The 21781-nt window shown below is 45.7% G+C and overlaps 1 protein-coding gene across 1 annotated transcript in view; it reads left to right on the forward strand.

Moving 5' to 3' along the window:
• PLAAT5 (phospholipase A and acyltransferase 5) overlaps positions 1–15164 on the forward strand; it is a 24167-nt gene extending 9003 nt beyond the window's left edge. Inside the window, 3 exon segments of the mRNA XM_007462208.1 lie at positions 10753–10866; positions 13006–13263; positions 15072–15164. Coding sequence (XP_007462270.1) covers positions 10753–10866; positions 13006–13263; positions 15072–15164 — 465 coding nt within the window.
• The last annotated feature ends 6617 nt before the right edge of the window (positions 15165–21781 follow it).

Consider the following 21781-nt stretch of genomic DNA (forward strand, 5'->3'; position numbering starts at 1 on the left):
TTGTTTTTTTTTTTTTTTTTTTTTTTTGTGGTACGCGGGCCTCTCACTGCTGTGGCCTCTCCTGTTGCGGAGCACAGGCTCCAGACGCGCAGGCTCAGCGGCCGTAGCTCACAGGCCCAGCTGCTCGGCAGCATGCAGGATCCTCCCAGACCGGGGCACGAACCCGTGTCACCTGCATCGGCAGGCGGACCCCCAATCACTGCACAACCAGGGAAGCCCCAGGACTTGCATTTTTTAAGGTTAGGCTCTGGAGTTTCTTTAGTATATGTGCTGCCGAAGTGAGCACTCTGGAGTTTCTTTTGATAACGTTATAAGCAAAAGCAGGTCTGTAGAACTCAGTGTTAATGGCAAAAATGTAATACAAGATGAATAGGATTTTACTTAATAATAGAGAAATAAGGAGTGTATAACATTGCTTCTCTACAGTTTTTTACTCAGCAGAGATCTGGGAGGATAGTCTTGTCCTTGGCCTCAAGGTGCTCGTGGACTATTTGGGTAATAGGAGGAAGAGAGGAATTTATCTTATAATATGACAAGCAACATCATTACCAGCTCCCCGTATGAAACTTTGTGTAACATTAGTACATGGTTTCATTCACTTGCCCCTGTTTCAGAGAGTCAGGACAAAAACCTGCTGGGATGTATCACTTCAAGCTGTTCTGTTTTCATCTTAACCTGATTGAGGTCTACATGTAGGTCTTTGATTGACATGCTTACTTTCCACCTTCACTAACCTCATGCCATTTTGAGGCTCTGGATACATCCCTTCTATCATTTGACTCCTATTTCTGCTGATTTCATCAAGACATGTACATACCCTTTAAAATACATGGAACGACTTACTGCTTTGTGTAACGGGTGAATTGCCAAGATAGGACAGATGAAATAAATCATCTTGAGGTCCTAGCACATGAGGAGCGCCAGCTCTTTTACTCAAATGAGGCCTCAGAGATTGCTCACCATGGACACACGTCCACCCCCCACCCTGCCCACATTCTCTCCTTTTTGCTTTCTATTGTCTGGATCTGTATATCATCTCTAGATTCATCTTGTATCTCTCTCCTCCCCCTGATCACTCTGTACCAACCATCCCCACCTCTTTTCTGTACATTTCATGAAGTCACGTCCTCCCTTTCTCAGAGCCTTTGCACTCACTGGGTTGCCAAGACTGCTCTTTCCTGGTTTTGCAAATCCAGCTCACATATGTTGTTATGGACTCAGTGTATGTGGGTCCCTCCCTCCCCCCACCACATTCATATGTTGGAGTCCTAATCTTCAGCATGACTCTATTTGGAGTAAGAAGTAATTAAGGTTAAATGGGATCATAAGGGTGGGACCCTAACATGATAGGATTAGTGCCCTTATAAGAAGGGACACCAGAGACCTAGCTCTCTCTCTCCACACACAAAGAAGTAGTCACTTGGGAGCTCCCTGGTGGTCTAGTGGTTAGGATTAGGAGCTTTCATTGTTGTGGCCAGGGCTCAGTCCCTGGTTGCGGAACTGAGATCTCCCATGTGTCGTCACCGTGAGCTTGCAGTGAGGTGGCAGCTGCCTACAAGCCAAGAGAAGAGGCCTCAGAGCAAAACCTACCTTGCTGGCACCTTGGTCTTTGGACTCGCCAGCCTCCAGAACTGTGAGAAAATAAATTTCCCTTGTTTAAGCCACCCAGTGTGTGGTATTTTGTTATGGTAGCCCAAGCATACCAGTGCGTGTCTTCTGGTCAGAAAGGCCCTCCCTGACCTCTCTATGGGAAGGCCAGCTCCTCCTTGGGGGCTCTTGATCTCAGCCCCTCCCACTTTTTCAGGACCCTTTGCTGCTGATTAATCTTCTCTCTCTGCCACCTTCAACATCTCCCTCCCGCTGGAGCCGTGCTACCAGCACTCATGTGCTGTCGTCCTTCCTGTCTTGAAAATGCCCTCCCTGGACCCCTGTTTCTGTCCATTTCCCACCTGGTGCCCCTCCTCCCTTTCACAACCAGTATCCTGAAGGACTCTCTGCCCTCATGGTCTCCTGTCTATAACCGGTGTCGGAAAGACGTCCACCTCCACCACGACGGGGTCCTTTTCTTCTTGTACAGTGTCATCCAACCTTCCCTCCCTTCATATTCAGCCACACTAAACCCTCCTGCCCAAGAGTCTTTGTCCTGCCCCTGCCTGGAATGACCCTCCAGATGGTCACATAATTTTCTTCCTCGTGCCTTTAACTTCTCAGCCTAAATCTTACCTCTTCATAGAGATCTCTCCTGCCCTTGGGGCCCAGAGTGTATCCACAGTCCCTCTCTGCCACACCACTCCCCTTTCAGTTGGATTATAGAAAACCAGCTTTAACTAGTATAAGTCAAGAAGAGATTTTTTAAATTGGAAGGTTCCTAGGGTAACTTAGAGTCAGGGAGGACTCGCCGTAGGAACCTGGGCAGATCTGGGCTCTTTAGAGACTGGAACCAGGTTCTGGGCCCCTGCCGCTGCCAGGGGATCCTGTCTGTCTGGCCACCTCTCCCCTTGGTTTCTTTCAGATCGATGGCCTCAATTTTCCTCTACATCAACAGCTTCTTCCATGCGGTTTAGAGAAGGGAGGCCCCGCTTAGCAACCCCAGAGGAAATAGACAACATCTCTTCCCTTGCTTTAAGCACAAAAAATCCTGAAAACAGACAAACAAACAAACTCCCAACCAACCAACCAAGCAAACAAAACCCCCCCCCCCGAGCTCATAGATACAGAGAACAGATTGGTGGTCGCCAGAGGCAGGGGGTGGGAGGTGGGCAAAATGGGTGAAGGGGGTCAAATGGTACAAATGTTCAGTTATAAAACCGAACAGGCTGTGATGTACAGCATGGCGGCTATAATTAATAATGCTGTATTGCATATTTGAAAGTTGCTAAGAGACTAAATCTTAACAGTTCTCTTCACAAGGAAAAACAAATTCTGTAACTATGTATGGTGATGGGTGTTAACTAGACTTATTGTGGTGGTGACCATTCTGCAGTATATACAAATATCAAATTATTATGTTGGATACCTGAAACTAATATAATGTTGCATGCCAGTTATACCTCAATAATAATTAAAAAAAAAAAAATCCCAAGGGAAAGGCTCGGATTGGCCTGAGTTGAAAGGGTGCAATGATTGTCATCCCCACGAGGATCACAGGGCTGGGGAGGAAGGGAGAAATTACTCAAAGAGAAATGAGAGGGCTGCTATCAGAAGAATCCAGACCATCTACCATGGCTACACTTTAGTACATATGGTACTAAAGTAGTCTTAGCATTCCATCATATCACCCCATTTATTGCCTTAATAGCATGTATCACATTATATAGTCATTTTGCTTATTGACTGTCTGTCTCCTTCCAAAGGAGGGCAGAGCTTTTGTCAGCCTTATTCACTGCTGTATTCCCAGTGCTTAAACTAGTAGGTGCTTGATAAATATTTGTTGATTGAATACATAAAGGGAGAATTTCTGGGGGGAATAAAACCATCGTATTCACTGCAAGGGATTAGAAAAAAGTTCACCATGGCAGATTCATAACAGAGTAATTAGGAGTGAGATGCTCCATTGGGGCATACAATAATCTTTTGACATTTGTAAAATGATCGTTTGTAAAGACCAACATCTTTGCTCTCTCGGAAGTTCTACTGAGAATGTGTCGAACACCTAGTAAGTGTCAGAGTTGGGATTTGAACCAGGTCTCCTAACAACAAACCCTGTCTTCTTTCTATGACTTTGTAGCTGCCTACCATTCTTTTTTTTTTTAAAGAAATATGCACATTTTATTTCAATAAATACATACACACAAAACCCCTACAAATGAACATTTATATGTATATATATATATGCTAATCTGTTGACCTGGGGTAAAACTTTTTCTTTGAGTATGAATCTTGCTTAAGTACAAAAAGTATCTTCTATGATTTCTATTTTCCATTTCTTTTAGATGGTACATAAACTTAAAGCAATCTGAGTGCAGATATCTTTTAAGTATTTACAATTTTTCCAAATCTTTTACGATGATCTTCCCTATACCTTTCTTTCTTTCTTTCTTTCTTTTCTTATTAGTCATCCATTTTATACACATCAGTGTATACATGTCAAAACCAATCTTTGTTTGGTTTGTTTTTGTAGGTCCTTTTCTTCTCTTGTGTTTCCCACTTAGAGAAGTTCCTTTAGCATTTGTTGTAGAGCTGGTTTGGTAGTGCTGAATTCTTTTAGCTTTTGTTTGTCTGTAAAGCTTTTAATTTCTCTGTCGAGGCTGAATGAGATCCTTGCTGGGTAGAGTAAAATTGGTTGTAGGTTCTTCCCTTTCATCACTTTAAGTATATCATGCCACTCCCTTCTGGCTTGTAGAGTTTCTGCTGAGAAATCAGCTGTTAACCTTATGGGAGTTCCCTTGTATGTTATTTGTCGTTTTTCCCTTGCTGCTTTCAATAATTTTTCTTTGTCTTTAATTTTTGCCAATTTGATTACTATGTGTCTTGGAGTGTTTCTCCTTGGGTTTATCCTGTATGGGACTCTCTGTGCTTCCTGGACTTGGTTGGCTATTTCCTTTCCCGTGTTAGGGAAGTTTTCGACTATAATCTCTTCAAATATTTTCTTGGGTCCTTTCTCTCTCTCTTCTCCTTCTGGGACCCCTATAATGCGAATGTTGTTGCGTTTAATGTTGTCCCAGAGGTCTCTTAGGCTGTCTTCATTTCTTTTCATTCTTTTTTCTTTATTCTGTTCTGTGGCAGTGAATTCCACCATTCTGTCTTCCAGGTCACTTATCCGTTCTTCCGCCTCAGGTATTCTGCTGTTGATTCTTTCTAGTGCATTTTTCATTTCAGTTATTGTATTGTTCATCTCTGTTTGTTTGTTCTTTAATTCTTCTAGGTCTTTGTTAAACATTTCTTGCCGCTTCTCGATCTTTGCCTCCATTCTTTTTCCGAGGTCCTGGATCATCTTCACTATCATTATTCTGAATTCTTTTTCTGGAAGATTGCCTATCTCCATTTCATTTAGTTGTTTCTCTGGGGTTTTATCTTGTTCCTTCATCTGGTACATAGTCCTCAGCCTTTTCATCTTGTCTATCTTTCTGTGAATGTGGTTTTTGTTCCACAGGCTGCAGGATTGTAGTTCTTCTTGCTTCTGCTGTCTGCCCTCTGGTGGATGAGGCTATCTAAGGGCTTGTGCAAGTTTCCTGATGCGAGGGACTGGTGGATGGTAGAACTGGCTATTCTCTGCCTACCATTCTAACTCGAATTCTCTCCTTGGTGTCATGTCCGTGTCTGAGGTTCAGGTTTTGTTTTGTTTTGTTTTGTTTTTTTGCGGTACGTGGGCCTCTCACCATTGTGGCCTCTCCCGTTGCGGAGCACAGGCTCTGGACGCGCAGGCCTAGCGGCCATGGCTCACGGGTCCAGCCGCTCCGCGGCACGTGGGATCTTCCCGGACTGGGACATGAACCCGCGTCCCCTGCATTGGCAGGCGGACTCTCAACCACTGCGCCACCAGGGAAGCCCCTAGGCTTCAGGTTTTATTTCTGAGGTATCATCTGGGTTAGGATCAGAACTGAAAGTGAAATTCCTAATACATGTATCATGATGATTTTCTTCTGCTCCCAGCTTCCCACATCTGCTCCAATGCCTGGTCAGGGACTGACCCAAGAATCAGTGTGTTTCAGAAACAGCTAGGGACTTTACGTTTTTACTCCCAGGAGTTCAAAATAAAGCTCTGTCTTTGTGGTTTTGTTCCTGCCTCCCTGCCACATGCTGCAGGCAGGAACGAGCCCTCTACCCACTTCCCTGCACCACCCCTGTCATAGTTACAAGACTTTCAGAAACTGTTACCATCCAGTGGCCTTATGAAAGAATGTTTTTTTCCAACCAGGGTGCCTATTTCTGGGAGAAGGGCCAGAGCTGGGTTGCCAGCTTGTGCAAAGGAAATAAATAGCAGGTGGATGGAGGATTTCAAAGTCATATCTTATTCCAAAAAGAGAAAAAGGGGCAGGGAAACCTTAATCTGGATTTGAAGATTGGAGCATCAGCTGGGAGTGGAGTTCGCCCTGGAGGATATAGACAGGTTCCCTAAGGTTCATGAAATGCTGGGGACAGGCTAAAGTCAAGGAAAAACGAAGGATGGGACCTTGGAAAAGCTCCCAATATGGCTACAACCTTGGCTGCCATTAGAGTCACCTGGGGAGCTCTTAAAATTCTGGTTCCCAGGCCTTACTCCACATCAGTCTTAATTTTTAAAAGCTCCGCACGTGATTTCCGTGTGCAGCCAAGGTTGAGACTCAAAGCTCAATACCATCAATTTATAGTGGGAGAAACTTCAGCAAGAGAGCAGGTAACTCTAGGTGACTGTTAAGTCTGTTGTGAATCCCATTCAAGTTTCCACCTGACTAGCCCTATCCAGTGGCAATATTGCAGGTGGAGAGTATTAAGGGCCAAAAGAAAACTTAAAATTCTAAAATCCACTCCCCTCAACCCCAGAATTTTTTGTTTCCTGTACCACAAAGCTTGTTCAGCATCCTTGATGACCAGCACATGGATTTCTTTTGTTCGTTTGTTTGTTTTTTTGGCTTAGACTAGCATCACAATGAATTGTGCTGTCTTCCTACTGGTAGATAATTCGAGGAAAAAGCAGCGAGGATAGTGATTCCGCTTTCCAAATAAGAAGGCTAGTTTGGGGCGCCCTCTAGTGGGATCTCAGTTGCCACCATATTTTCTCTTTAAGGCAGAAGGAGCTGGTTTGGTCCAGGACCCCAGTTCTGGTCCTAGCTCTGCCACTGACTTGCCTAGGACCTTGGACGAAGCCCTTCATCTTTCTTGGCCTGCTTTTTGCCCATAAAAATTCTAAAATCCACTCCCTTTCTTGGCCTCAATTCTTTCCATGTAATATCACTGAGTAGATGGTCTGCTTTTTGCCCATCAAAATTCATTCCGTCAAGTGGGCAGGACATCTGGAGTGGCTAACTGAGCATCTCAGAAAAATCTCCCCAAACAGCAAAAGTAAAGCTGGACAAAACCATCAAAGACAACCATTTAAAGACTCTGGAATTTGACCAAAGGCATACAACAAATTGATAAGTGTTGAATCAAGAAAGCCTACTGAATCTTGGAATCTCAGAACAATGGAGATCTGTAGTGTCTTAGTAAGTCCCCCACCTCCCCCAGCTCTGTGGTGGGGAAGTTGTACCTGGGTGGGTGGGACATGCCAGGAGGACTGGCAGTGGCAGCAGAGGGCAACTTTATTAGGAGCGGAGTGTGGAAAATTCCATGCCCAGAGATGTTGTGGAAAACAATAGTTATCTCAGTGACAAACGTCATGGAAGGCCAAAATTGCAGCTAGCCTGAGGTTGCAATACTGGTTGGGACAAGTGATGGACTAACAGACCAGCCAGAACTTTAATACGGAAACCCAGGTAATGAGACAGCTAAAGCGGGTCTAGAAAAGCTGCTGTTCTCTAAGGGGTGCACAAGGCTGCACACACATTTGGGAGAGACTAGAGGGGCCTGCGTGAGTCTCTAGCTCCTGGAGGAACATGAGGCCTTGTGAATGCAGAAAGTAACAGCTGGGACAGACTTTTAAACTTTAGAACCTGAATGAATTCTCCAAACCACACCGAACTCCATAGGCAAAGAGTGATGCCTTATTGGCCCAAGATGTGGCTTAACCTCTGACCAGTCACTGGCTGACCATTATTTTTATGCCAGGCTTAAAAATAAGAGCAAGAAAAAACAAACAAACAAAGAAAACTGAAGCAGATACACCAGTGGTTGCATGCTCTGAGGGAAACAGACATCACAGAATCAATCCAGGCAAGCCTCTAAACAAACAAACAACAGCAACCACCAGCCCTGGGGGGGAATCAGAATCCAAACAGCTGAAAGCCAAACACAAAGAGAAAATCTTGAAAGCAACAAGAGAAAAAAGACTCATCATGTACAAGGGAACCACAATAAAATTGATAGCTGGCTTTTCATCAGATACGACGGAGGCCAGAAAGCAGTGGAATGGCATATGAAAAGTTCCGAAAGAAAAAAAAAGCTGTCAACCAAAATCCTATATCCAGTAAACTGTCTTTCAAAAATGAAGGTAGAATAAAGGTAGTCTCAGATAAGTGAAGACTGTCTTAAAGCGAATAACAAAGAAAATTCTTCAGGCTGAAAGGAAGTCACACCAGATAGTAACTAATCCACATGAAAGAATACAAAGCATGGGAGATTCCTGGTGGTCCAGTGGTTAAGACTCTGCTCTCTCACTGCTTAGGGCCCAGGTTCAATCCCTGGTCAGGCAACTAAGCTCCTACAAGCCATGCGGTGTGGCAAAAAGAAAAAGAAAAAAAGCACCCATAAAGGTAATTACATTGGTTATTATTATAAAAGAGTATAAATATATATTTTAGCTTTCATCCTAATTTAAAAGACAAGCAAATTAAACAGTAATTATAAAATTTTATTATTGGCCTTTTAACATGCAAAGATGTAATAAATATGACAATAATAGCACAAGGGAGGGAGGCTGAAATGGAGCTATTTTGGATCAAGGATAGGACACTAGACAGTAACTCAAATCAACAGGGAGAAATGTGACTCAATTAAACAGTCCAGAAAAGGCAGAGAACATCTGACTTGATAATACAAGATCCAGTTATATGCCACCTACAAGAGGCATAGTTTAGATTCAAGGTCATAAATAGGTTGGAAGGAAAAGGATGTAAAAAGATGCAAGCAGAGCCACAGCTGGAGTGGTTACACTAATAACAGAAAAAGTAGACTTTAAGGGAAGAAGTATAACTAGGAAAAAAGAGAAACTGTTTGCGATGATAAAACGTTAATTCATCATGAAGATAGAACAATTATAAACACACACATTTAACAACATAATCCCCAAATTCATGAAGCAAAAGCTGATAGAATTGAAGAGAGAAATAGACAATTCAGAAATAATAGTTGGAGGTCTTAAATACTACACTGTCAGTGCTGGATAGAGCAATGCGACAGAAAGTCAGTGAGTATATAGATGATTTGAACGACGATATTAACCAACTTGACCTAACTGACGTTTACAGACTAGTCCACTCAACAATAGCAGAATACATATTCTTCATAAGCAGACATGAATATTCCCCAGGATAGGCCATGTTCTAGGCCATAAAGCAAGTCTCAGCAAATTTAAAGGGATTGAAATAATATAAAATGTTTCTTTGTTCACATGAAATTAAATTAGAAATTAATAACAGAATGAAATTTGGGAAATCTACAAGTATTTGGAAATTAAAAAACATACTTCTGAATAACCCATGGGTAAAAGAAAAATAGAGAAATTGGAAGATAATTTAAGTTGAATGAAAATGAAAACAGAGCATATCAAGTTTTGTGAGATGCAGTTAAAGCAGTGCTTAGAATAAAATTTAATATAGGCTGGTGCGGGTTTGATCCCTGGTCGGGGAGCTAGTATCCCACATGCGTCGTGGCCAAAAAACCAAAACATAATAAACAGAAGCAATATTGTAACAAGTTCAATAAAGACTTTAAAAATGGTCCACATCAAAAAAATCTTTAAAAAAAAATAAATTAAAAAAAGGAAGATTTCAAATCAATAATCCAAATTCCTACCTTAGTAAACTGGAAAAAGGAAAGCAAACTAAACCCAAAGCAAGCAGAAGGAAGGAAATAATAAGTATTGGAGCAGAAATCAATGAAATAGAAAACAGAAATAAATGGAGAGAATCAGTGAGGCCATATGTTGGTTCTCTGAGAAGATAAATAAAATCGACAAAACTTTGGCTACGTTCATTGACCAAGAAAAAGAAAACTCAAGTTACCAAAATCAAGAATGAAAGAGGCGGCTTACTACCAGTCTTACAGAAATTAAAAGGATAATAAAGGAATACTATGAATAACTTTATGCTAACAAATTAGAAAACTTACATGAAATGAACAAACTCTTAGAAAGACACAAATTACAAAACTGAGTCAGGAATAACTAGAAAATCTGAACAGACCTATAACAGGTAAATTGAATTAGTAAATAAAAATCTTTTCACAAGGAAAAATTCAGGCCCAGAGGGCTTCACTTGAGAATTCTACCATACGTGTGAATAAGAAGAATTACCAATCCCTCACAAACTCTAAAAATAGAGGAGGGAATGCTTCCCAACTCATTCTGAGGTCAGTGTTACCCTGATACTAAAGTCAGGCAAAGAAAAGAACTACAGACTAATATCCCTTATGAATGTAGACGTGAAAGTCCCCAACAAAATAGTAGCAAACTGAATTCAGCAACATATAAAAAGGATTATACATCATTACTAAGTGAGATTTATCCCAGGAATGGGAGTTTGGTGTAACTCCCCAGCCCAAAGCCAGAACCTGCAGGAGAACCTTTTCCTCTTGCAGCATCTCTCTAGCGCCCTCTATTGAGAAAGCTTGCATGGTGCTGAGTTTCAAGGAGAAATGCTTACAGGAGCTCCTTCACTTATCACAGGGCATGTATACATACGGAGCTGTGCATTTGGAGCTGGTACTGTCAGCCTCGGTGGCTTTAATAATGAGGGTGGTAGCAGGAGTGGGTGGGTCCCTCGGCCATTTGTGTGAAGAGAGCTTTTTGCAGCCTGGGTTTCTGTAAAGTGATGAAAGGCATTGTCTTCAGGCTGAGCTGTAGCTGATCCCCAAACAAGGAGGTCTCTGGAGTTCCTTGGGCATGTGAAGTCTACTTTATTTTATTTTATTTTATTTCATTTCATTTCATTTCATTCCATTCCATTTCCATCATAGGGTAAACCAAGACCCAGACCTGGAGACCTGATTGAGATTTTCCGGATTGGCTACGAGCACTGGGCCGTCTATGTGGAAGATGACTGTGTGGTCCACCTGCTCCCACAAGTCAGAGTGAATACTCTATTGAAATATTGATATTGAAGTTAGCAAAGTAAAAAGAAGGACAGCTAATTACTGTGTTCCTCGGCTGCTGCCTTACTTTAGCAACAGAACACCCAAAGCATGACTGGACCTTAATTTACTGTGTCATAGAGCTTGGTCTCTGTCCACCAAAAGCCCTAAGACAGATAAAAGTATAAAGATCGTTCCTAAGTTCCCTGACCACCTAGACCACTCTTTCTTTTAAAATAGAAGTGTAAGAACCGGAGCCTCCATTTTGTAATGACAGCAGTTCAATATCCTCCCTCTGTTTCTGAGGGTCCCCTGGGAGAGGTGCAGATGCTTATGTGTTCTGATTGTCACTTGCTTCCTATTGCCCCAAATGCTGCATCCATCTGGCTTCCTGGTCACCTCTGGCACCTCCATCCTCACCTTGTCTCCCTGCTTTTCCAACCCGTCCCAGGCTGCTCCACCCCCACTGTGGGCATCATTCTCTTTTCATTGCAGCATTAACACAGGGCTGAGATTAAACGGGTGACTAATTAAATTTTGGTGGAGATTCGATTGGGGGCAGAAGTGGTGATAGTGGAAGATTACAGCACAGAATGTGAAACAGCTTAAAACTGGACATCCAGAACCATTGATCACATGGTGGCCTCAGGAGATGAGGGAGCTGGGAGAAGGGGAGGCGGGGGCTCCTCTGTGTAATCTTTGATGCTTTTGGGATTTTGCCTCCTGTGCAAGTACTGCCCATTCAAGATTAGATTACAGAAGGGCACTGGTACCAAATGCCTGTGGCCGCACCTTGTTCACAGCTCTCATCCTTGTCTCCTGTCCCCCTCGGTAGGCCCCGCCTCTCACCTGGCTGAGACCTTCCTGCAGAGCAGAGTCCCTCTCCCCTCGCTTTGCTTCTCCACCCCGTCCACTCACACCCGTCCCCCTTCCTGTCTGGATGCCTACACGAAGAATGAAAAATTGCTTCGCATTGCATTCATCTCCCCCTCTTCTTTCCAGACTAAGTCCAGGAGCCTTCCTCTTGTGTAACCAGAGTTGTACAAGTTAACAGTTTTGTCACCACTGACCCCCATCAGATCTTCCTTCAAAAATGAATTCTGGGGCTTCCCTGGTGGCGCAGTGGTTGAGAGTCCGCCCGCCGATGCAGGGGACACGGGTTCATGCCCCGGTCTGGGAGGATCCCACATGCCACGGAGTGGCTAGGCCCGTGAGCCATGGCCACTGAGCCTGCGCCTCCGGAGCCTGTGCTCTGCAACGGGAGAGGCCGCAGCGGTGGGAGGCCCGCGCACCGCAAAAAAGAAAAAAAAGAATTCTGCCACCTTTGTTCCTGAGAGCCGAATTGCCTACTGCCAGCTTTTGTAAAATCAGCAGATAGTCCTCAAATACTTCAGAAAGGAACAAGGGACATTTCTTGCACTCAGACAACTTACAGAGGGGGAGGGTTCCCACGTTTGCCTATCCATATGGTTGTAGCAGAAAAAACAGTCCTGATATTAAATTACCACCCACCTGGCCTTGGGCAGCTTCCAGACCTTCTCTGGAGCTCTCTCTCCTCTAAGGACTGAATATGGTAATACAGCAGTTTTCAGACGTTTCTGTTTTTCCAAGCTGTGGAACCCTGTTTTCAAACAAATCCTCAGTGAGAATCCTGATACTTGAGCAGAGAGAAAGGCAGAGTGCCTCTGGGTGGAAGCGGGTTGGAGCGGGTCTGCATGGGGGCAGAGGGAGGCCTATCCTGGAACCGCATGACAGCCCCTTGTCCAGGAGCTGACTCTTACCTGTAAGGGCATTCGTCACATGTTTGTAAAGATTACTGGAGTCTGGTTAGGAAAGCAAGACTCCAGTCCTAGGACTTGGTCAGGTCTGTACACGGAGTGGAGTCTGGGCCTACACCATAAGGTACCCCTGGAGCTTGATGAGAAAGAGATTGCAGTGGTGGTTGAAAGTGGGGAGTGCAGAAAGCTGGCCCTTTGCAGTTCATTTAGTCCAACTTCCCATCCTCTGCTGTGCCTTTTAGAGACGGTGAAACCAGGACCCCAAGAGGAGCCACTGATTCAGCGGCTGGAGTGAGCCAGTGCTCTGCTCCACTGCCCCTTGCAGCTTCCAACTTTGGCTTGTCTTTGGCCTCTAGGTGAGGAATTTGAGGCCAGCAGCATCACATCTGTCTTCAGCCACCGGGCGGTGGTGAAATACAGTTGTCTGGAGGACGTGCTGCATGGCTGCTCCTGGAAGGTCAACAACGAGCTGGATGGGACATACCTGCCCCTGCCCGTGGACAAGATCATCCAGCAGACGAAAAAGATGATCAGCAAGATAGTGCAGTACAGCCTGATCGACGGGAACTGCAAGCGCTTTGTCAACGACCTGAGATATGGCGTGCCCAGGAGCCAGCAGGTGTGGCACCCCCTGCCCCTGCCCGGCTCTGACTCGGGGTCTTGGGGCTTGTTGCCGCATCAGGGGTCCAATTGGTGATCGGTGTTTTCATTATTATTTGTTGGGCTTGTGGGGCCTTCTGTTGCTCCAGGACGGCTCAGGAGGTGTTTTCACCTCTACTGACCCATGGAGGAGTAGAGGGGGCACTGGGCTGCATAGTAAGACCACCAGGTGGAATCCCTCCTCAGCCACTTAAACTGGCATGGTCTCCTCGGCCAAATCATCTTATTTCTGAAACTGTTTTCTTCCTTTACAAAAAGGGGAAAAACTGTGGTAGATACTCAGAGCTAAAGTTGCAAACTAGCAGCCCACGGGCCACATCTGGCCCACAGATGTGTTTAGCTTGGATGACTAGTATTTTTTTTTTCTTAATTTGAATGACTTGCAAACATTTGAGAATATAGAAATTTTATATAAAAAGATCTGGGGCTTTTCTGGTGGCGCAATGGTTGAGAGTCCGCCTGCCGACGCAGGGGACACGGGTTCGTGCCCCGGTCCGGGAAGATCCTACATGCCGCGGAGCGGCTGGGCCCGTGAGCCGTGGCCACTGAGCCTGTGCGTCCGGAGCCTGTGCTCCGCAAGGGGAGAGGCCACAACAGTGAGAGGCCCACGTACCGCAAAAAAAAAAAAAGATCTGGATTCCCAGCCTCTCTTGGACAACCTATTGATCAGGGCGCTGGGCCCTTGTTCCAGCTTGCTAACACTCTACAGGGCCGAGTCGGAGCTCCCCCTTTAGAAGGGGTGTGGGGCATCGGTATGTCACCTACCAGCTTCACCCACGTTCCCTGCCTGGCTTGTGTGCATTTGGGTCTGGCCTCCTTCCCCCGCTCCCCCACATATAGGATGGTGATAAATTAAATGTGGTGCACTACATATGAAAAAGCTTTGGAAGCCTAAATACCTGTGACAATTTGAGCTGCTCTTGTTACTATTTGGACCTTACTAAAACGCCATGAGGTGAGAGGAGGAAGTGTGTACTGTTGCCTTTTTAATAGATTAGAAAGATCAAGATTTAAAGGTGGAACATAATTTTCCCATTTTCTTTTCTATGTTACCTGTGTTCTCTTGACCTACGGAGCTCGAATCCCAGTGCTGGTCTCTCTACTGTCCCTCTCCGGTTTCTCAGTGAGGGTTAGCAGCCCCGCCCACTCGCCCTCCTCCGCTCTCTGCATCTTCCTCCTTCCTGCTCTGCCTCTTCTCCCAGCCATTCCATGCTTGTGAGACCCTGTACTAGTGCTCGGGCCTGGTGGGCTCTGGTATGAGGGATCTCCTGTCTCCTGAGCATCTGTGCATGGAAAGAAGACCCCAGGGAGCAAGGGGGTTATAGGAGGTCCTGCTAAGGAGCCTGGGCCTGGCGTTCATGAGACCCAAGCCCAGATCTAAGTGCGGATGCTGTTCACTGTGTCACTTTGTCCAAGTGAGCTCCCCTCCCTGGCTCTCAGGTTCCCTGTGTGTAGAATAAGGGACTCAGTGGCTGTGCTCCTCTGAGCCCCATGCTAGTGGCAGACCGTGGGCTGAATGGCTCTCGGGGAGGAAGGGGACCAGGGGCCCTGGATGCCTCCTGGGGCAAGGGCTTGCTCCTGCCTCTGATGTGCACCTCAGGCCGTCCTGGCTTCTCCAGGTCTCTTGCAGCTCTAGGATCTTTGGGAATCGAGGGTGGCGGCTTCTTAGGCAGGCCAGCTCCTGACAGGGTGTGGTGAGGTAGGGGTGGGGCAGGGTGCGAGCCTAGGAGCCTGACGGAGGGTCCTGTGAGCTGGTCTGCTTTGCAGGTAGAGCACATGCTGACGGAGGGAGCCAAGGCTGCAGGGGCGGTGCTTTCAGCCGTGGTGGACAGCCTAAGGCCCAAAGCAGCCATGGCCTGAAGCCTCTGAAGGAGAGGAAGAGCTACTGACGTCGGCAGAGAGAATGTGCCTCCTTCCCTCCCCTGCCTCGCTCTCCCCACCTTCCCGTGTGAGAAAATTGTGAGTTTCTGGAAGAATCTAGAATGTACCCAATTACCCCTCCAGAAATACATCCGATATATGTGCTCATCAACCCCTGGACTCTCAGGGTGGGAAGAATCTAATATTTATTCTGCATCTATTAGGTGCCAGGCACTGTGCTAGGCATTTCACACACTTCATCTTACTCTCTTTGTAGGAAGGAGCCTTACTTACTTTTTAGGCTGAACCTAGTCTGTGGCGCTTGAAACATCCTGGAAATCCCTGCCGAACGTTCCCAGGAATGAAGAATTCTTTTCAGAAGGTCGTTTTATTGCCCTTTCAGACCCACAGTGCGATTCAGGGGAGGAGGCCTTTTAGGAAACCTGTAACTCGCTGCTCAGGGCCACATGTGCCTTTATCTAGGAACACGTGGAATATTTCCCAAGAAATATTTTCTTTTAAAAATTATACATGACTTTATTTTTTTTTATTGAAGTTGAGTTACAATGTTGTGTTAAATACTGCTGTACAGCAAAGTGACTCTTACACTTAGACACACACATTCTTTTTCATATTCTTTTCCATGGTGGTTTATCACAGGATATTGAATATAGTTCCCTTTGCTATACAGCAGGACCTTGTTGTTTATCCATAGCTTTATTGTCTAAAAAAGCTCCCAACTTAAAGTTTAATCAACGAGAGCATTTATCTTGCTTTTCTGCCTCATAAGCACCAGAAAACTAGAAATTTCTATCTTCACCGATTTCAGAGGAATACTTAAAATAATTTAATCAAGGGTGAATGAGGGAGAGAAAGGACTGGTTTTTGTGCTTTGAACGATGTGGACATGACGGAAGATCGAAGATGGTGGCTGGAGATCGTTAGTGCCAGCTGAGAGCTGAAGCCACCCCAGAAAGCCAGAGAAGGGCTCTCGAAATGCCCTGGGGAAACACGAGGAACGTGAAGGGAGCAGGATGGGACCCCCGAGCGTCTCACGTAAGATCTGTTAGGATCTTCTAGAGTCTTTCTCCTGTTTGGAGGAAACAGACCTGCAGGGAAACCTCAGTCTCCCCCACGCTGCTCTGTTCTTCGCGATCCGAGCTTGGCTGCCTCTCCCTGTTTCCTAGATGCCCGGAGTCTGGGTGTGTCTTTCTGATTGTCTTCCCTCTGCTCATCCCGAGCGGCCCCTCTCTCTGCTTTGCACAGCAGTTACAGGTGCTGGTAGGTGGAGCTCGACCCCATTTCTGTGAATCACGCCTAGGATAAAGCCATTGTCCCTAGTTCCCGTAATCACCTCCTCCCCACCCCACAAAATCACGAGTTCCCAGTACCCCTCCCTCAGTCCCTTTATTCATGATACGGTCTAGGTTGGAATCTTCCTTTGGAGGAGAACCCAAGTGCTGGGAATTTATACTTTGTAAATTTTAGCTTTGAATTAACTCAGTCATGGGTTAGTAAACCTTTTGATCTGAAGATCACTTTGAACTCATAGACCATATTAATCATTCATCAAGGGAACCAGGTGTTGTTTGATTAACAGACCAACAACTCCCCCACGCCACGGCGTACGTAGTAACTTCGAAATACAGCACTCATCTGTCTCTCGCTTATTATGCTTGGGACAGAAATACACTTCCCTGGGTCCTTTCTGGTTTGTACCCAGTGAGGCAGAGACCCTCAGGAGCATTTCAGGGCTTACGTTCACTCATTCACCCAACAGACATTTTGGAGTGTCTGCCACGTGCCAAGCCCTGGCTCCGCCCACCTCTGCCTGAACCCATGAACGCTGGTCAGGGCTGGCAGTGAGCAGTTCTGAGATGGTTGGGGGGATGCAAGACACGGTGGACCGTGGGGTGGAGACTACCTGCTGGACAGTGGTCTCCCCCTGCTTCTGAGCCGTCCATAAAGTCATGAGCTCTGGAATGCACACACCATACTTTGCAGATGAAGAGGGGAGCGTTTCCTGAAGTGTTACTAAAAAACCTGTGGCGGTTCCTGCATTCTAGAGTAAAAACACCTCTGCTTTGAGTGGGACCCTTTGGTGAGCCTATTTAGTCTTGTAGATATAAGGCACATACCCACTGTTGGAGGGGAGATTCCAAGGGAAAGTCATCTGAATGCAAATGTTTCTGAGATGTTAAATACTGGTCTCTTGTTTGTGTTCTTATTTTTTTTTTTTAGTGTTTATTCCTTTTTGCTTTGGGGGGATGGGGGAGTGGGGACAGTGGTGGCACTGGTTCACTTGGCATATCACACGGAACAGAGAACAGAAACGTGCTGTGTTCCTTAATTAGGGAGGCCCAGTCTAAGTGACACATGGCGCGGCAGCAAAACCCAGATGTTTTGCTTAAGGATGGAAAGATGGACTCTGGGAAACCCTGAATAACCTCTGCAGAGATTATTGTGATGACAAAGGGATCTGGTGTTGCTGGCCAGGAGTGGGAGATAACGAGGGGAAGATATACCAGTCAGGCGTGCCAACTGACACGGGGGGAATGAACCCCATCTCTGGGGCAGCAGGCCAGAGGCTGAGGAGAGAACCAGACAGAGGGGACCCCCTAGTGACACCGGGAGTAGGGATGAGCTGCTCCGCAGTTCCTAGTCTTATGTTTTTGTCTTATGCTTATAATCACCTACTGTTAGCCACAAGCCACCTGCTCGCTGTGTGTGGGGGGGATAAAGCAAGGGGCCAGTGTGCACGGCTTTTAGCACCCGAGAGGGCTGCAGCTACGGGGAGAAGAGGTTCAGGGACCCCCCAGAGGGAGTCCATTGCGAGCAAGCAGACCAGAGTTTCTGTGTGGGAGTCCTCTGGAACCTTCTGGGACGGAACTGGATTTCCCGCAGTCAGGCGGGAAGGGAGCTTGTTCAAAAAAGTAAAGATTTTAAAGGGAATCATGACTTTTGATTCTGCAGGACTGGGATTTTTATGTCACACGTAGTCAAGCACAGCACAAGGGGAGGGAGTGTTGGATGCATGGCATGCTGGTGCTGATAGACCATTCTGACCCTACACTGTTCCTATTGAAGCTTCTTTTATCACTTTAGCCGAACAATACAAACGCTAAGAATGCTTTCTGAGCCACTCAAAGTTCTGTTCTCTTGAAGTGTCTGTTCCCAGTGCTTTTTTTTTTGTTTTTTCTTGCGGTACGCGGGCCTCTCACCATTGTGGCCTCCCCCGTTGCGGAGCACAGGCTCCGGACGCACAGGCTCAGTGGCCATGGCTCACGGGCCCAGCTGCTCCGCAGGCATGTGGGATTTTCCCGGACCGGGGCACGAACCCGTGTCCTTTGCATCGGCAGGCGGACTCTCAACCACTGCGCCACCAGGGAAGCCCAGTTCCCAGTGCTTTTGAAGCCCACCAGCCCATCGTTAACTGGGCAGATGCTTTAACCAGAGACAACTATTTCTGGACCACACGATGTTTCTTGGTGCAAAGTGGTTCGTTTTTTTTTTTCTTCTTCTTTTTGTTTGATTGTGGTGGGTATTAAAATATATTGGGTTTGCTAAGTTAAATATAAAAAGACGAATTTTTTCTGTGTGTTTTCAGAAAGATTGCTTAAAGTTCAACTTCAAAGTTAAAGCATATTTGAGTTTGTAGCAACATGGGGGGGTACCTTGTAAATGAGTAATTTGGGGTTCTGGCAGTTCCGTTTCAAAAGGAGGGCGTTTGAAAAGAAATCAATGGAGGCCACAGGTTCCTGGTATTTCCGTCTTGATGCAGGATGCCTCCCCCAACCTTTGCTTGAATCTGAGAGCCGTGAGCGTGGTGGCAGGGAGAGTTCTGAGTTGGAAAGACAAGGGAGGTCTGGCTGGCTTTAGTGGATTTTCCAGAGCCCTGGCTTCTGCACTTTGCATGAGCATCAGAACCCTCCCTTTAGGCATAATATCATCGTGCTGCCTGATGAGTGAAACGGGAAAAATGGAGCAGCTCTGGGTTGGGCAGGGCCCAGAGCTTCACTTGGGCAGCCTGGGGTGTGTGTGCTAGACCCGAAGCCCTGGCGGACAGGCTCCGCCAACAGTTGAGGGGAATAAAGTAATAATGACACGGACAGCAGTGACATTCGCGGAGCGTTCACGCTGTTCCAGGCGCCGTTTCTTTCTTTTTTAAAAATTTATAGTGAATTTTATTAAAAAAATTTTTTTAATGTAATTTTTATTTTATATTGGGGTATAGTTGATTTACAATGTTGTGTTAGTTTCAGATGTAGAGCAAAGTGGTTCAGTTATACGTATACATATACCCATTATTTTTCAGATCCTTTTCCCATTTAGGTCATTACAGAGTATTGAGTGGAGTTCCTTGTGCTATACAGTAGTTCCTTGTTGATTATGTATTTTATATATAGTAGTGTATATATGTTAGTCCCAGCCTCCTAATTTATCCCTGTGCTGTTTTAAATACTTTTGGACGACCTTCAGTCACCCTGTGGCTCTATGTGTTCATTATCTCCATTACAGACTTGGCCCCCATGAACAAGTAGCACCCACTCACCCAGCTTTACACAGTGCTCCAACTGGGTAAATGTTCATAGCAATAATGTCTCCACTTGGCAAAATAAGGACTTTAAAATCAAGAGCTGCTTTATCACGAACCCAGAGATAAATACCAGAAGAGAGTATTTAAGGCCCGAAGATGCATAATTGAAAAGGGAAATGTGGGCAGGGAGAAAGGGCTAGTCATCCACGGGGCTCACAGCAGAGGCAGAATTAATTGCATATAATCCTAATACCAGACCTTGGCTTTTGGGTGAATAGTAATAGATATTCATGAGTAGGATAAGCTTTCGAGCTGACCTATGATACCTTTGGGACAGAAAGTCCCTGCAGGGTACAGACACTGAATTGTGATTACCCAAATGCAGTGTCTCTCACAGGGCTGAAGCAACAAGGTGTGTCCTCTTTACCGGGAGGTGGCGGGAAAAAACTCAATCCTGGGAGGAACTCGGGAGCCGTGGATCATCAGAACCTCTTTGGTGGGAATCCACTTCCAGGATTGATGCTGCACAGGGCCACCCACCAGTGGCTGCAGCAGAGCTCTGCCCGGACGCTGAAACCCATCGGGAGGGCAGCTCTGGCATCTCAGGGATCCCAGTCTGGCACATTGTAGCAGGAGCAGCCTTCACCACCATCTCGGCTCAGGAGGATAAAACAAGGAGTTTCAATATTTCTCACTCACATGCAGACGCTGAGGGTTCTGTTCTTCCATTCCTCTATGCCCCATGGGTGGCAGCCCTGGGGCTTCGCAGGGCAATAGGAAAACAGTGCTCTAAACTGATGAAACTGCCTTTTGGGGGCTCACACTCAGGACTTCTACTCTGCAAGGCTGGGCTCCAGAAGGGTGAGACGGGAGAGGCTCACTGAGCCTTGTCGGTTTAAGGGCACTACCCAGACCCCAAACACAAGGACCCGGCCAGATGTATAATATTAAGAAAAGTGTGGAAAGAAGGATATTTGGCATGGTTGAGCTGTGATCCTCCAAATACAGGGAAATAACCTGTTAGAGAGGTCTTGAAGTCTCACCTCTGGATATTCCCTGAGCCACAAGCGGACCTGTGTTAGGACTCTCTTAGTTTCAAGGGACAGAATACTCAACAACAAAAGTGCTTAAGCGAAGTGACGAATTTATTGGCTTAAGTGACTGTCAAATCCTGGAACAGAAAAGAGTACATCTGGATTTAGGCCTTCATAGCATCAGCGTCAAAATACCCTGATGGGCCAGTTCTCCAGAACTGTGTGATTATTGTGGATTAGGAAGTGAAGGAGTCAGGCGGGGAGAAACAGCAAATGACCACAGTACACCTTACGATCTCAGATCTTTGCTCTTCCTCTCCCAGTAGGACCCCAAACATGATCTAGTGCACAGAAGCTGATCGTTCTGTCCAGACTCATGGCTGGGATTCCTTAGAGAATCTTTATATGTAGTGAGATACACAGGTAGCACTTTTTAACAGATTTCCCCCCCTTAGGTTATTCCATAGGAAATGTGTGTTTTCTCCTGCTCCTTGGACAATAACATATTCTCTTGTGTTTCTGGAAAATGATTCTGCTCCTGGGCGATAAAAACCACAGAATTGAAGCCTGAACACAAACTATGGTATATGTTCTTTAGGCTACGGGGCAGTTAAACAGGCCAATTGAAGATCCATACTGTAGGACTCTTATGTATCTGATGATTACTTTAGGGGGTACCCACAGAAGTGACTGATAATGTTCTCATGATGGATATTACCTATTGATAACAGGCCAGCAAATGGCAACAAAATTTTAAGATCCAGATTGAAGATCAGTGAGCTCTCTCATTTGTAGTGCACAATCTGGCTCCCTCCCGCCTATGCTGTGTGGACCGGTATTGATTCAAAGACTTTGACGTAATCCCTATAGTCAAACTTTATCCGTTCAAGGCAAAACAGAACTGGGGCAGAGTCTAAAATTCATCAGTTCCTAAGGAGCACCAGATACATTATGCACTGATGAAGGTGTATTGAGGAACTTATGGCAACAAAGGAATCTCTTCATATTTTTGGATACTGAGGAATAATTCACTGTGCTACCAGGAG

This window comes from Lipotes vexillifer, unplaced genomic scaffold, assembly GCF_000442215.2.
Source record: "Lipotes vexillifer unplaced genomic scaffold, Lipotes_vexillifer_v1.1 scaffold1129, whole genome shotgun sequence".
NCBI lineage: Eukaryota > Metazoa > Chordata > Mammalia > Artiodactyla > Lipotidae > Lipotes > Lipotes vexillifer.